The sequence below is a fragment of the Sinocyclocheilus grahami genome, unplaced genomic scaffold (genome assembly GCF_001515645.1).
Source record: "Sinocyclocheilus grahami isolate Dianchi unplaced genomic scaffold, SAMN03320097.WGS_v1.1 scaffold1074.1, whole genome shotgun sequence".
Taxonomy (NCBI): Eukaryota; Metazoa; Chordata; class Actinopteri; order Cypriniformes; family Cyprinidae; genus Sinocyclocheilus; species Sinocyclocheilus grahami.
In genome coordinates, this window is record NW_015506253.1 from 286453 (window position 1) to 299842 (window position 13390).

Sequence of the window (13390 nt, forward strand, 5' to 3'; positions counted from 1 at the left end):
ATAATAGTTTAACATTCAAATACATTGCGAATATGGAAACATTTGGATTTGTGCCGAATGAGACGTGAGTAATAACCTCCAAATACATCTAGCCAAACCCGCGCTCGCTTCGTCTTGTACACGCACGCATGCACTGTCACGATCTAATGCACTGTAAATGCCGGATTTGTAAAAACAAATAGGCCTACCAGAACGCAAAAATTTTAAATCTGACATTTTTCGGAACAGGATACAACAGGATCAAATTAAGTACTGGTCATAATAATCACATAAAAATGTTTCATGTTAGCAACAGTGTGTTTTGCTGCAGCAGTGCCGATGGAAGCGGTTCACTGACTGTGCAGCACAGTCACGCGCCACAGTTACGTTTGGTATAATTTTATTTTAAATGCCATTATGTCATTTGAAAACATTGCAGTAGTGTTTTAAAATACAATAACGAGCACCACGAAACCATTTAAAGAGGCGCGTTCAGCGGTCTCCGTGTCGGGATAGGAAACAGTCAACAAAGTAAAATGATCAAACGTACAGCGTGCTCTCTTCATTTTATCAAATGATCATAATCACATCTATTCATTTTACAATCCTGCTACTAGCATTTTCTTCAGACTAAAACCCCTTTAATTCGGGTGAGAATGCTGGTTTTTTTTTGAGTGACTTTTGCACATCCTGTCATGCCGGTGACTGCGTGCTGCTGCAATAGATGCATTTTGCTGCATTAAAGTTAACGATTAATTGATCGTTAATTTAAACAATGATCGATCATGGAAATGATCGAAAATTGACATCCCTAGTGTCTGGGGATGTTTGAATGTTTTGTTTGCTTGCATTGACAGATTTGATGGATATTTGGTGTGCCTTTCAAAGTGCTGGCATGAAAATGCAGCCTTGTCTGTATTGCTCTCCTCTATCCTGAATGCTGTTTTTTTTTTGAGTGACTTTTGCACATCTTGTCATGCCGGTGACTGCGTGCTGCTGCAATAGATGCATTTTGCTGCATTAAAGTTAACGATTAATTGATCGTTAATTTAAACAATGATCGATCATGGAAATGATCGAAAATTGACATCCCTAGTGTCTGGGGATGTTTGAATGTTTTGTTTGCTTGCATTGACAGATTTGATGGATATTTGGTGTGCCTTTCAAAGTGCTGGCATGAAAATGCAGCCTTGTCTGTATTGCTCTCCTCTATCCTGAAATATCGATTTGTGTGCGTCATGCATGTTTACATGAATGTGGAAGGTCTATAATTACAGCTTAATTAACTTTGGTAACTTCTGTTAGATATGGGCTATCGGACTCAAAATAAATGTAAATAGTCTTCAGGGATTGCCAGTGTTTTAAAAGTCGAGGACATAAAGGAAGATTTGTCTGAGATTAGGACATTGAGGTGAGAGATAGAAGCAACCTTTAACCCACCTTAAAGACCTCTCTTGGTAATAGTTGATGGCCCCAGCAGCAGTAAGCATGTTTGAGCTATGCCTGTGCTTTTGAACATTCAGACTTGTTTAAAAAGGCACATCACCTCATAACATGCAAAATCATTTACTGTGTAAGTGAAAGTGGCTTTTTGCAAAGGTCACCAATTTCTTAGTGCGGCACAGCAAGGCCACAATAAAACAGAGTTCACAGAGTTCATTTTCTGCCCCAATTATGCCCCGCTGGGGTGGAAATTTCCTGTAGTCAGTTGACTTTTTAATGGGTAATGGAAAATTAAATACATGACCATTTTTTTCTTTTTGTATCGCACATTTTCTGAGGTTCACTGTAATTTCCCTTTGTAGCAGAATATTACAGCGTCACAAATGATAACAGCATCACTTCTCTGCTTGATAAACTGAAATTCTTGATGCAATTAATTTGCAATTTCTCATCCAATTAATTACGTCAAACACTCACCATGAGGCTGATTTTCATGAATTGCAGTCTAATTAGCGGGTAATTTGCCTGAACAGAAAGGAAGGAGGGTCTTCAATTGTGACATTTATAAATACTCAAATTAATCATGAAAGTTTAGATTATGTTATGTTGATTTATTCTGGAACACATTAATCAGTTTAGAGGCCTTCATTTATCATATTATTTAACTGTACTGTCGTGCATATCGACATTGCTACGTTGCAGGAGCAACTGTCAATGCCGTCACAGTAGGACAGTTTAAAAATGTCCATTAGAACTTGTCACAATGAATTCAAACTCCTGATCCAGAAGTGACTCTATGATTATGCAAATTAACAAAGGCCAAGCGCATTTTCATCACTCTCAAGAGTCCATGTCAGCTTAAAGATTATATGTTTTGGAATTTAGAAGATTAAGATATATAATATTCATATTATGTAAATAAATACATAATATGAATTTGAAAAATATACAATAAAAGGAAAGTGTCAAAAATGCTCTTTATTTTCGGTGTATAAGTAATGTGCTTTAACTTCATATTTAACGTCTTTGAACAATGCTTCGTATTGAGTTTTTTACAAAATAGCTGTGGTTAGTTGCTTTAAATGTCAGTCAGGCAGTCAACTTCCTGTTTTAAGTGGGTAGATATAAGCCATAATAAGCTACAAAATGAACCAGATTTATGCCAAACGTGACAGGTCAACTTCCTCCATAGCAAGGATGATTCCCTAACCCTCACCAACACTGTCCCAACGCTTCCCCAACAAACAATCCCACAACCCCACATAATACCACATGGCTGAAATATCTATAGAAGAGAACGAGGCTCCTTCATATGTGCTGTGGTGACTCAGGTGACTCAAACCAAAGGTTTTTTTTTTGGTCCATTTAATTAAAGCTATGTGAAATTGTGTTCCTCTGGTTCTCCAAATACTATACTATTACATTTTTCTTTACTCAACAAGGCAGATTGACTTGCCATAGAATTTCAGTGAAGAAAAGAGAGAAACGTCCTCCTTTGTTTATTTTGATGTTAAAACCTTGCCTATAATGAAATTGTTGCTGAATAATTTTGCTACGACTGGTTTAATTTATCGCCTGAGAACATTTAACAAACTAAAAGGCATTGCAAGTTCAATTACCCAATTACCCAAATTGAATTACCCAAATGTTTATTTTCAGCTAAATGAAAAGTTTAATTGGTGTTTCATTAAAAAGAAAAGAAAAATATTTTGGTGCTTTAGTAGTCTCAATCCCCTATTCTACCAACTGTGTCCACTCTTGAAACCCTTTAGATATTTCCATGAAAATAAGATGCTCTAAAACAGAAACCAGTAACTAGTCTAGACTGATTTAAAAACTGCTTTCCTTGCTTTCCATTATCAACAAAACTTTCTGCATTGGAAACTTCCGAAGCAAACTTGCACACGGCACCATTTTGGTGGAAAAGTTGTATCAGTGTTTGAACCTTGGTTTAATTTCAGGCTTAAAACTAAGAAGAATGACTCAAATGCTGCCCAAAGTGTTTTTGATAAATGTATTATTATAAAGAACCATCTCTCATCATCTGCACTGACTCTAATGCACTTTGTCAGCAGTTCACGCCTGTGCGCCTTTGAGAATTTCTAATTTTCTCTTTGCATCGTTAAACAAATATCATCCCAAGACAAATGCAAATGGAATTTGTATTTAGATAGGGGGTATATAGAACGTGTACATAATTCACTAATATTTACGGGAAGAAAAGAATTATTAAGAGAGTCTAGGATCTTTTCATATTTGTTAAACTGACAGATGGAATTCTGGGTAATCTAAAAGGAAACTAGAGGGAAATTAGCGGGTTCAACTGCAGCCAGACTGTTAAGGCCCTGATATACTTCAAACGAAGTTCTTCTTCGTTCTTCGTTTGAGGGCAAAAAGAAGTTAGAAAAGGCTAAGCGACGGTATACTGTTTTCGAACATTCCGACACCCCCGCGCTGCTGGAGGCGTGGTTGTAAACACGTGTCACACCGCCCGCGTGTACCCCCTAAACACAACAACGATGGCGGCTGTGAGAGAAGAACAGTTTCGTAAACATCTGGCAGTAGCATTGATCTATTCAGTGGCAAAGAAAAAGAACAAGAACAAGCAATGTAGATGGTATGTACATCCACTTAACGAAAACAGAAAGAATGATGGCGAGTTTGCCCTTTTTATTCAGCAAATGAGGAGCACAGATGAGGAAGTGCATTTTTCATACTTCAGAATGTGCGCCACGTGGTTTGAAGATCTCTTGAAAAGGGTATCGCCATATGTAAAACATGCAAAAACGCACAGGACACAGATTGCCACTATGGAGAGACTGGCCTTGACACTCCGAGTACTAGCTTGTGGGGCCACGCAACAAAGTGTGGCTGAAACATTCAAAATTGGACCGTGCACAGCCCACAAGATAGTCGCAGAGATGTGTTCTGTCTGGCCTCCGTAGAATGAGAAACGAACCGGGGGGGAAATTGCAAAGAAGGCGGAGTTCCAGAACACACCCACCGACTGCGTAATCGCCATGGACCAATGGTAGCTCAAAGGTGTTTAGGAGGCAAAACTAATGTCAGGCTTAAAACTAAGTAGAATGACTCAAATGCTGCCCAAAGTGTATTCTTGATAAATGTTTTATCATAAAGAACCATCTCTCATCCTCGGCACTGACTCTAATGCGCTTTGTCAGCAGTTCACCCCTGTGCGCCTTTGAGAATTTCTCATTTTCTCATTGCATCATTAAACGAATATCATCCCAAGACAAATGCAAATGGAATTTGTATTTAGATAGGGGGTATATAGAACGTGTACATAATTCACTAATATTTACGGGAAGAAAAGAATTATTAAGAGAGTCTAGGATCTTTTCATATTTGTTAAACTGACAGATGGAATTCTGGGTAATCTAAAAGGAAACTAGAGGGAAATTAGCGGGTTCAGCTGCAGCCAGACTGTTAAGGCCCTGATATACTTCAAACGAAGTTCTTCTTCGTTCTTCGTTTGAGGGCAAAAAGAAGTTAGAAAAGGCTAAGCGACGGTATACTGTTTTCGAACATTCCGACACCCCCGCGCTGCTGGAGGCGTGGTTGTAAACACGTGTCACACCGCCCGCGTGTACCCCCTAAACACAACAACGATGGCGGCTGTGAGAGAAGAACAGTTTCGTAAATATCTGGCAGTAGCATTGATCTATTCAGTGGCAAAGAAAAAGAACAAGAACAAGCAATGTAGATGGTATGTACATCCACTTAACGAAAACAGAAAGAATGATGGCGAGTTTGCCCTTTTTATTCAGCAAATGAGGAGCACAGATGAGGAAGTGCATTTTTCATACTTCAGAATGTGCGCCACGTGGTTTGAAGATCTCTTGAAAAGGGTATCGCCATATGTAAAACATGCAAAAACGCACAGGACACAGATTGCCACTATGGAGAGACTGGCCTTGACACTCCGAGTACTAGCTTGTGGGGCCACGCAACAAAGTGTGGCTGAAACATTCAAAATTGGACCGTGCACAGCCCACAAGATAGTCGCAGAGATGTGTTCTGTCTGGCCTCCGTAGAATGAGAAACGAACCGGGGGGGAAATTGCAAAGAAGGCGGAGTTCCAGAACACACCCACCGACTGCGTAATCGCCATGGACCAATGGTAGCTCAAAGGTGTTTAGGAGGCAAAACGAACTCCCCCAAAAAGTTCGCTTTGGTGAGCTGTTTCGAACTGCAAAAACGAACTTCGTTTCGGCCTGATTTTGTTCAAAATTTCGTCATTTCAGTTCGTTCTTCGATTTCGTTTGAAGTATATTGGGGCCTTTACTGATGTGACAATAAAAGAAGGAAACACATGCAAACAATTGTTAACATAAAAAACCACCATTATTTCATGACCCTAATACTGATATAATATTTTTCTGCCAGTGTCCCTGATGATTCCCACCCCTAACACATCAGACATATACAGTAATAAATTTATTAAAGATTCCGTTTCTTCTCCAGCTTCTGAACACTTTAAAGAGAAGTGGTGCCGTACATATGTGCTTACTTATGTGTGATTTTGAGAGAGAGAGAAAGAGAGATGGAGCTGTAGATGGAACACAAGAACACAAGATTGAAGCAGACAGGAAGAGATGGAATGAGAGAGGCCCCACAGCAAATTGCCTGTCTGAGATTGTCAGTGTGAAGATCTCGTGGTCCCAGTGTCCATCTGCTTCCTGTAATGAATTCACAAGCACTTTGAACAATAGGGACAATGAACGAGTCGAACTGGCTGTGGGGGATGGAGGAGAGAATGGAGAGAGGGAAAGGGTAGAGGAGGAGGGGAAATGTGCGAAGGAGAAGGGTACAGAAGAGAAAGAGACAGGCAAGACTGTTCTGCATCCTGATTGGCTGGAAGCATGGTCGATGGATAGGCACGCTGAGCAGAATGTAATCATAGATGTGCGTCACCATCTTCAGCCAGCGGCCAGCAGCTCTCTGTTTTTAAATGACTCCAGGGGATCTCTGTATTCAATTCACAACTGGAAAACATTAAGAGTTCTTTTTGGTTAGTAAGTATCTCCTGATCCCACACACTAGACACAAACTGCGAGACAAATTCAAGGCTTTCGTTTTTTTAAATGTGCAAAGATCTGCATGAGGCAGTTTGATCTTGTTTTATTTTTGCCATTGTGTGAATTTCCATATCATTTAATTTCCTAAGGCAAATCTGCCATTCAGGCTGTTATAAATGGCTCATCTTGGCATGAAGCATTTCTTCGAAATGTGTCTATCTTTAACCCAAAACCTTGGATGAGTTACAGTAACTCTGCCCAGAGCTGCTCAGTGCTTGAGGCTGATGTTAATCCTGTTCTTTTCTCCTGAGCATTGTGTGTAAACTTCTCTAAGAACCTTGCCCCAGATGGCCCTCCTGTGTAATTCTTATGTCATTCCAAACCTGTGCATCTTCCTTTTTTGTAAAACACCAAATAGGATTTTTTTTTTGCTTTAGCTGATTTTGTCCGTACAGTAAAAGTTAATTTGATTCAATGGGATTTTGTGCTAGAATTTTCACTTTGGGGTTAAACCCAGAATACCCTGGAAATCGTGAAAATTAATCTTAGGCTGGCAAAGGGACTTGCTATTGTTGGTAGTCTTTAGTCACTGCAGCATGCAGCTTTTCCAAATGTTTTCTGAACAGTAATGAGATGCACAGCACAATAGAGCTTAGACAGTTTTTTTTTCTTTGAGTGGTTTGTGGTCAAAGGTCGAGGACTGCCACATCCTCCTCTTCCTCTACAGCATTCATATTAAACACTGTTGAGGAGATCTCTTTCTGAATATGCACAGGCATTGACATATGTTTGTTTATTTATTTAAAATAATATATTTTTCATGTAGGTTTTTGCCATTTAGACTTTGAAGCAGTAATAGAAAGTTTGAATCATGTACTTATCACTGGTTTGAACTTTTCAAGCTTTAAAAGGAAACAAAAGTGCAATAAATATGAGTGCTAGATTCCAGAAGTTCCGATGCCATTTGATAGATCTGTGTGACAAACAAAAATGAAATTTAAACAGTTATTTAATAATGATCTTCCTTTCCAGTGAATTAAATAAAGAATAATTAAGGAAGAAATAATTAACCCCAAAGTGAAAATTCTATCACAAAATCCCATTGAATCAAATTAACCTTTACTGTATGGACAAAATCAGCTAACGCAAAAAAAAAAAATCCTATTTGGTGTTTAAAAAAAAAGTAAGATGCACAGGTTTGGAATGACATAAGGATTAATTGATGACAGAATTTTCATTTTTAAACTATCCCTTTAACCAGTGCAGCTGGACCATTGAATTGGTCAGTTAATATTAAGTACTGGATCATTCTGTTTCGTCAGCAAATTATTTAGAGCATTTTGCAAAGTTGAACAAATGCTTCTTTGAAATGATCATCAAAATGATTTTCGTTCATGAAACAGATGTTGATGTTTCTTTCATGAATTCTCAAGAATATGAAGAATATGAGCTGAAATTTTTTATAGATATGTACTTGTTCAGTAGTTACATTTTGCTCATTTTTAACAAAAAAAAAAATCTTCTGTGATGCAGCTTAAAAAATTTAACAAAGACTATAAATAAGATGATTGGCATTTTATTGTAGTTTGATATACTGCCACTTATTTAAAATTCATTTATCTAAATTTGGATTTTGTCTTTAAATTTCCACTTCTCTTGCAGTGCCAGACTCTGTTAAACCCAATCCCAGCATCCCTTCAAGCCCCATTCTGACCCTGAACCTGCCTGTACCCTCTACTGCCACCACCAGCAATGGCAAGCGTAGCCCTTGTAATTCCCTCCAACAGCATTTACCTCCATTACAGCAGCCCAGTCCCCGATACGTGCCCAGAGAGGTTCCTCCACGCTTCCGACAGCAGGAGCAGAGGCAGCTACTGAAGAGGGGTCAACCTTTACCTACAGGCGCTCTGAACCCGACCTCTGCTTGCACTCAGTCCGGGGTCATCTCTCCTCCCGAGACGCCCACCAGCAAACGGCACACGGGTGAGAATCATGTTCTGTTTTTGAAGGAGAAACTAAGATATTTATTTTGACAGGCTTTTCACTTGACCAATGTCAGGTCTGCGAATAGAGATGAATTGTGGTATTTTTTTATCATTTGGTGTCTTGATAGAGAGATTGTATTCCTCCTCATGGCCCAGCTGGGATGTAGAAGTGTAGAGTGGCTATGATTTAAAGACTGAGAGTGGGATTGTGTCCCCCATCCTGCTACTCCCTAACAAAGCCTGCCATTGACCTCTTAAGTCTCGTTCTAAGCCCGAGGTCATGGGAGCGGCATGGTTGAGGGACTCTTGTCTCTAGTGTTTTTTTGCAATTATTGTTTACTAGGCCCCTCCCCTACATCCCTCTGGTTGATGACTGAGAGTGTTTGCGATTCACTCCAATCTGGTTTAATGGCAGGTGGAAGAGCAGAGCTTGGACAGAGAGGGAATCCCTGGGAACAGGGGCTCACCAGCTGTTTCATGGCTCCTAATGGCTTTGTCAACTCTTGAATCATTATTGTCTTCACTGTTTCATATGCATTTGATTTTCTGCTAATTAATATTTTAGATGTGTGTGTGCTTCTGGGATTCAAACACCATCAAAAATCCAAGTTAAGCAGAGAACAAGTTTATTTGAAATTGTGAAATGGCCTTTTGAACTGCAAAACCTATGGTTTAATTTTGGGATGTACATTTTTTAATAATTGATCAGAAAGTGGTTTCCCTTTAATAATAATTAATAAATAAATCTTAGAGAAGCTCTATGTGGTTTTGTTTTTACCTGGCCCTGATCAGACACATTTCTGTGGAGCATTTACACAAGATATATTGCTGCATTCAAAGACAGTCAGTTGTCTTTCTATGGGTTTTTAAGTTTGGCCATTTTTACTCTGCATCTTAATTGGCAAATGCAGCCTTCCTGTAGCTCAAACAGAGCATGGTGCTAGAAATGGCAAGGTCATTGGTTTGATTCCCAGAAAAAGCATGAACTGATCAAATGTTTAACTGGAGTACAATGTAAGTTGCTTTAGATAAGAGCGTCTGCTAAATGCATAAATGTAAATGTTGTAACTGGACACTCAAAAAATATCTCAACTGTCAAAGATGTCCTTCCAGAGAGGGTTGTACTGTGCAAACAATAGCACAGCATGTTATAATAAATGAATAAATAAAGAAATCTGTTCTTGGAAAGTAGATGGAGACAATATTACAACTAAAGAGAACATAAAAGGGATCTAAGTCCACTTTCAATCCATGTGCAGTGTAAGAATACTGAGTTCTCTCCTCTTTTGGGTCAGCTGAAAGAGTTCCAGTTCTCGGTAGAAGAACAAGTTTTGAGAGCTGCTTTTTCAGTGTGATTTTAATAATTTTTTGTTCTTTATTTTTAAAGGAGACATATTATGCCCCTTTTTACAATATGTAACATAAGTCTCTGGTGTCCCCAGAATGTGTCTGTGAAATTTCAGCTCAAAATACTTCACAGATCATTTATTATATCATTTTAAAATGCCTATTTTGAGTGGAAGCAGAAACACGCTGGTTTTCGGTCCTGTCTCTTTAAATGCAAATGAGCTGCTGCTCCCCGCCCCCTTTTCCAGAATAGAGCTGCGCCATTACAGCTCGTACCTGCTAAAACATCTGTTTTGGTTCTGATTATCATGTTTATCGCGCTGAAATCATGTGTTTTAAACCATATGAGTTTAAACTTCTGATATACGGTTTTCTGAGAGCACACATCCGAAGCACACGTACAGAAAGCGGCTGTCACAGCATGTGAGTACTAAACTAAGTTCTCATTCACACACAAGTTTACGTTAAAAACACACATGAGTTACAAAAACAGTCAGTTATGTCTGTGAAGGTAAACAGCTGGGAAATAAATTGCGTGTTTTATTTAGATCTGTGTGGCAGCAGCAATATACAGTAAATAAATCAATAAATCCACTGCTGTCTCCTCTGAGGCTGGGACTCTAAATAGTGTTCTGTGCAGCCAATGACAGAACAGTTACCATGTTTTGCTCAAACTTTCGCCATGGAATTAGAACTAATACACCGTTTGCGCTTGCGAAAACACAATAACGGCGCCGTGGGTGTAAACTTACAGATTAAAGGGCGGTAATATTATAATGAGATCCTTTTGCCACGTCACCAAGGGAGCGAAATCAGACGCGCTCGTTTTCTCAGACGCTTGCAGAAAAAAGCTTACCAAAACAAAGTTACTGGGTTAATCTTTTTCACATTTCCTTGATTGGTAGATGCACTGGGGACCTGATTATAGCACTTAAAACCTGGAAAAGTCAGATTTGCATGATATGTCACCTTTAAGATATTTAAAGCATCAGAATATGAGATGTTATATCATTTAACAGTTCAAATCACAATTGTGGAATTTGTCAATATAAGTGCTGTATGCTGTAGTCATGCAGTTAGATTTGATTAGTTTTGTTATAGAACAGGCATTATTGAGAATAGGTATAAAGGCATGGACATGCTAAATTAGCAGGGTGGTGCTTGAGTTATGTTACAGATATGTCTATGACATCCATGTCTAAACTAGAGGTGGTCCCTGTCTCACATGCCAGCCCCCTCTGTGGCTTCATTAGCACAGTGTCTCCCCAGCTGATACCCGTCTGGGTCTCTCTCTCTTTCTTGCCACTCAGTCTAATCCTTTCTTCTTTCTGTCAGCTTACTTCTACAAACCCGATTCCAAAAAAGTTGGGACACTGTACAAATTGTGAATAAAAACAGAATGCAATGATGTGGAAGTTTCAAATTTCAATATTAATGACATTTCAGCTGAATTGTTACTTTGTTGATAATGCAAAATTAAGCAGTGGTTGCATGGTTGATGTTGAAATGCACTATAGCCTGAGTCTAATGACATTTCAGCTGAATTGTTACTTTGTTGATAATGCAAAATTAAGCAGTGATTGCATGGTTGATGTTGAAATGCACTATAGCCTGTGTGATAAGGCTGTGCGAAATAAGGGGATAAATGTATAGATGGAAGAACTGCTTTATGAGGCACTGGCAGTATTGTGGCTAGGCGATATCATAAACCCCACATCTATTTGAGCTGACACAGAAAATTATTTTGAAAGTCTTAGTCTCATTCTAGTAAAAGAGCAAATTCATTTACAAAGAATACACTGGTTGCTTAAGAAGGCACTCAACAAGGAAATGGATAAAAAACGTACAACATGTTATTAACTCAACATTAGGTTAGTCATGGGCACCATATTTGATTTATGCAGTGAATCATATAGCCTAGCTGCCATATGCCCCTTTAAGGGGGTGGATAATACATGTGCGTACTGTTTCTAAGGAACGCTCTCAGTGGTTGTGGAGAGTGCACTTGCTTTTGCATTGTAGATCAATGCCCTCTTTCTGCTCTCAACCATAATTTACACACCATCGATTACCTGCTGGCTCATGATTGACTATAGCTGTAAAGAAGTAAAGCTGTGTGTGTGAGAGAGTGAGAGAGAAACGTGTACATATTGGTTTAGTATGCATCCTCTTGAGTATCCGTGGAACATGTTGGTGAAGCTTAATTTTTGTGGGGACTTGGCAAACCACAAGGAATGATGAATGACGAGCTTGGCTTGGTTTCATTCCAGTAAATGAACACTGTTCCACCTCAGCTTCCCTTTTAGTCATGGAGATGCTAAAATTAAAATAAAAAATAATATCCCTTGGTATTATTTTAAAGGGGTCCTATTATGCTCTTTTTCAATGTCTTGAATTTGTTTTGGGGGTGTACTAGAACATGCTCTCATGCTTGGTGGTTCGAAAAACGCATTCTTTTTTTTTTACATAATTTACATTATTACAATACCTTTCTCCCCAGTCTGGCACAAACGGCTCGATTCCGGGTTTGATGAAGGCCCGCCTTCCGAAAAAATTAAATGTGATGTGATTGGTTAGCTATCCCAGTGCGTTGTGATTGGCGAACAGCTTAGACTGTGTTTCAGTACTGCCCCGCCCCTTGCCAAAGCAGCAAGTTTAGTTAAGTATGGCATCCATATTGCCATATCAATTTGAGCCGGATTCAGACCCAGAGAATATTGAACAAGAGGATTGCGCAGAACCTTTGCACGCACAGATATTGCAAGACATATGAGAGTGGTAACGTTATTGTTTTGTTTTTTTTGCTAAATCCCGTTTTAGATAGGATGTCAACAACCGCTTAAAAATAACTGCATTTACTATGTACAGAGAAGTGCATATGTATTATTTTTATTGTTATTTAATTCTAACATTATAACATGAATTGCAGTGAAACAGTTATACTGTTGAATTTATTTATAACATAGTCCAGTGTTTCCCAGGCGGCATATATATGCAAACTCATTCTCTGCCAGCAGAAGGCGCTGTTGGAGTGGTAGAGATCAAGGTTTCCCCGGTAACGCTGTACATAAAGCAGCGCTCTGCTCAAAAAAACACTGCTTTATCAGACATTACATGCAAGATTAAATGAAAATGACATCCAATTTTATGAAGACAATCGGTTTCCTTCAGACATATAGTGATATACAAACACCCGCACTCAATGTATGGGAAACACTGTAGTCTCATAATTGAAGTGTAAATTCTGCAGATTACATCATTGTCCATTGTACTGTCAGCAATTTATTTTAAAAACGTTTTCATAATTGTAACATACACATTTACATACATAATTATTCAGGTGCATGTGTTATAAATTGCGAAAACTTGAGGCTACAGCAGCACTTCTTCTTCATCGTCGTCTTGTCTGGTGCACTCAACCAAGTGTTCTAACCACGACCTCGCACCTCCCCGACCCCAACCATTCGATTGATATCACAAAACGAGCCGTTCGTTGTAGTTCTTGAAAAGGGATTTTTTTTTAACGAAATATCTCCCTTTGTAGTGGACTTTGAGATTTGTAAGTTTGAAGATCTTTTTTATGCCCAAACATACACA

At 38.9% G+C, this 13390-nt stretch overlaps 1 protein-coding gene across 1 annotated transcript in view; it reads left to right on the forward strand.

Moving 5' to 3' along the window:
• LOC107566423 (trinucleotide repeat-containing gene 6C protein-like) overlaps positions 1 to 13390 on the forward strand; it is a 77685-nt gene that overhangs the window by 41225 nt on the left and 23070 nt on the right. Inside the window, exon 4 of the mRNA XM_016251882.1 lies at positions 8124 to 8444. Coding sequence (XP_016107368.1) covers positions 8124 to 8444 — 321 coding nt within the window. The remainder of the gene's footprint in view (positions 1 to 8123; positions 8445 to 13390) is intronic.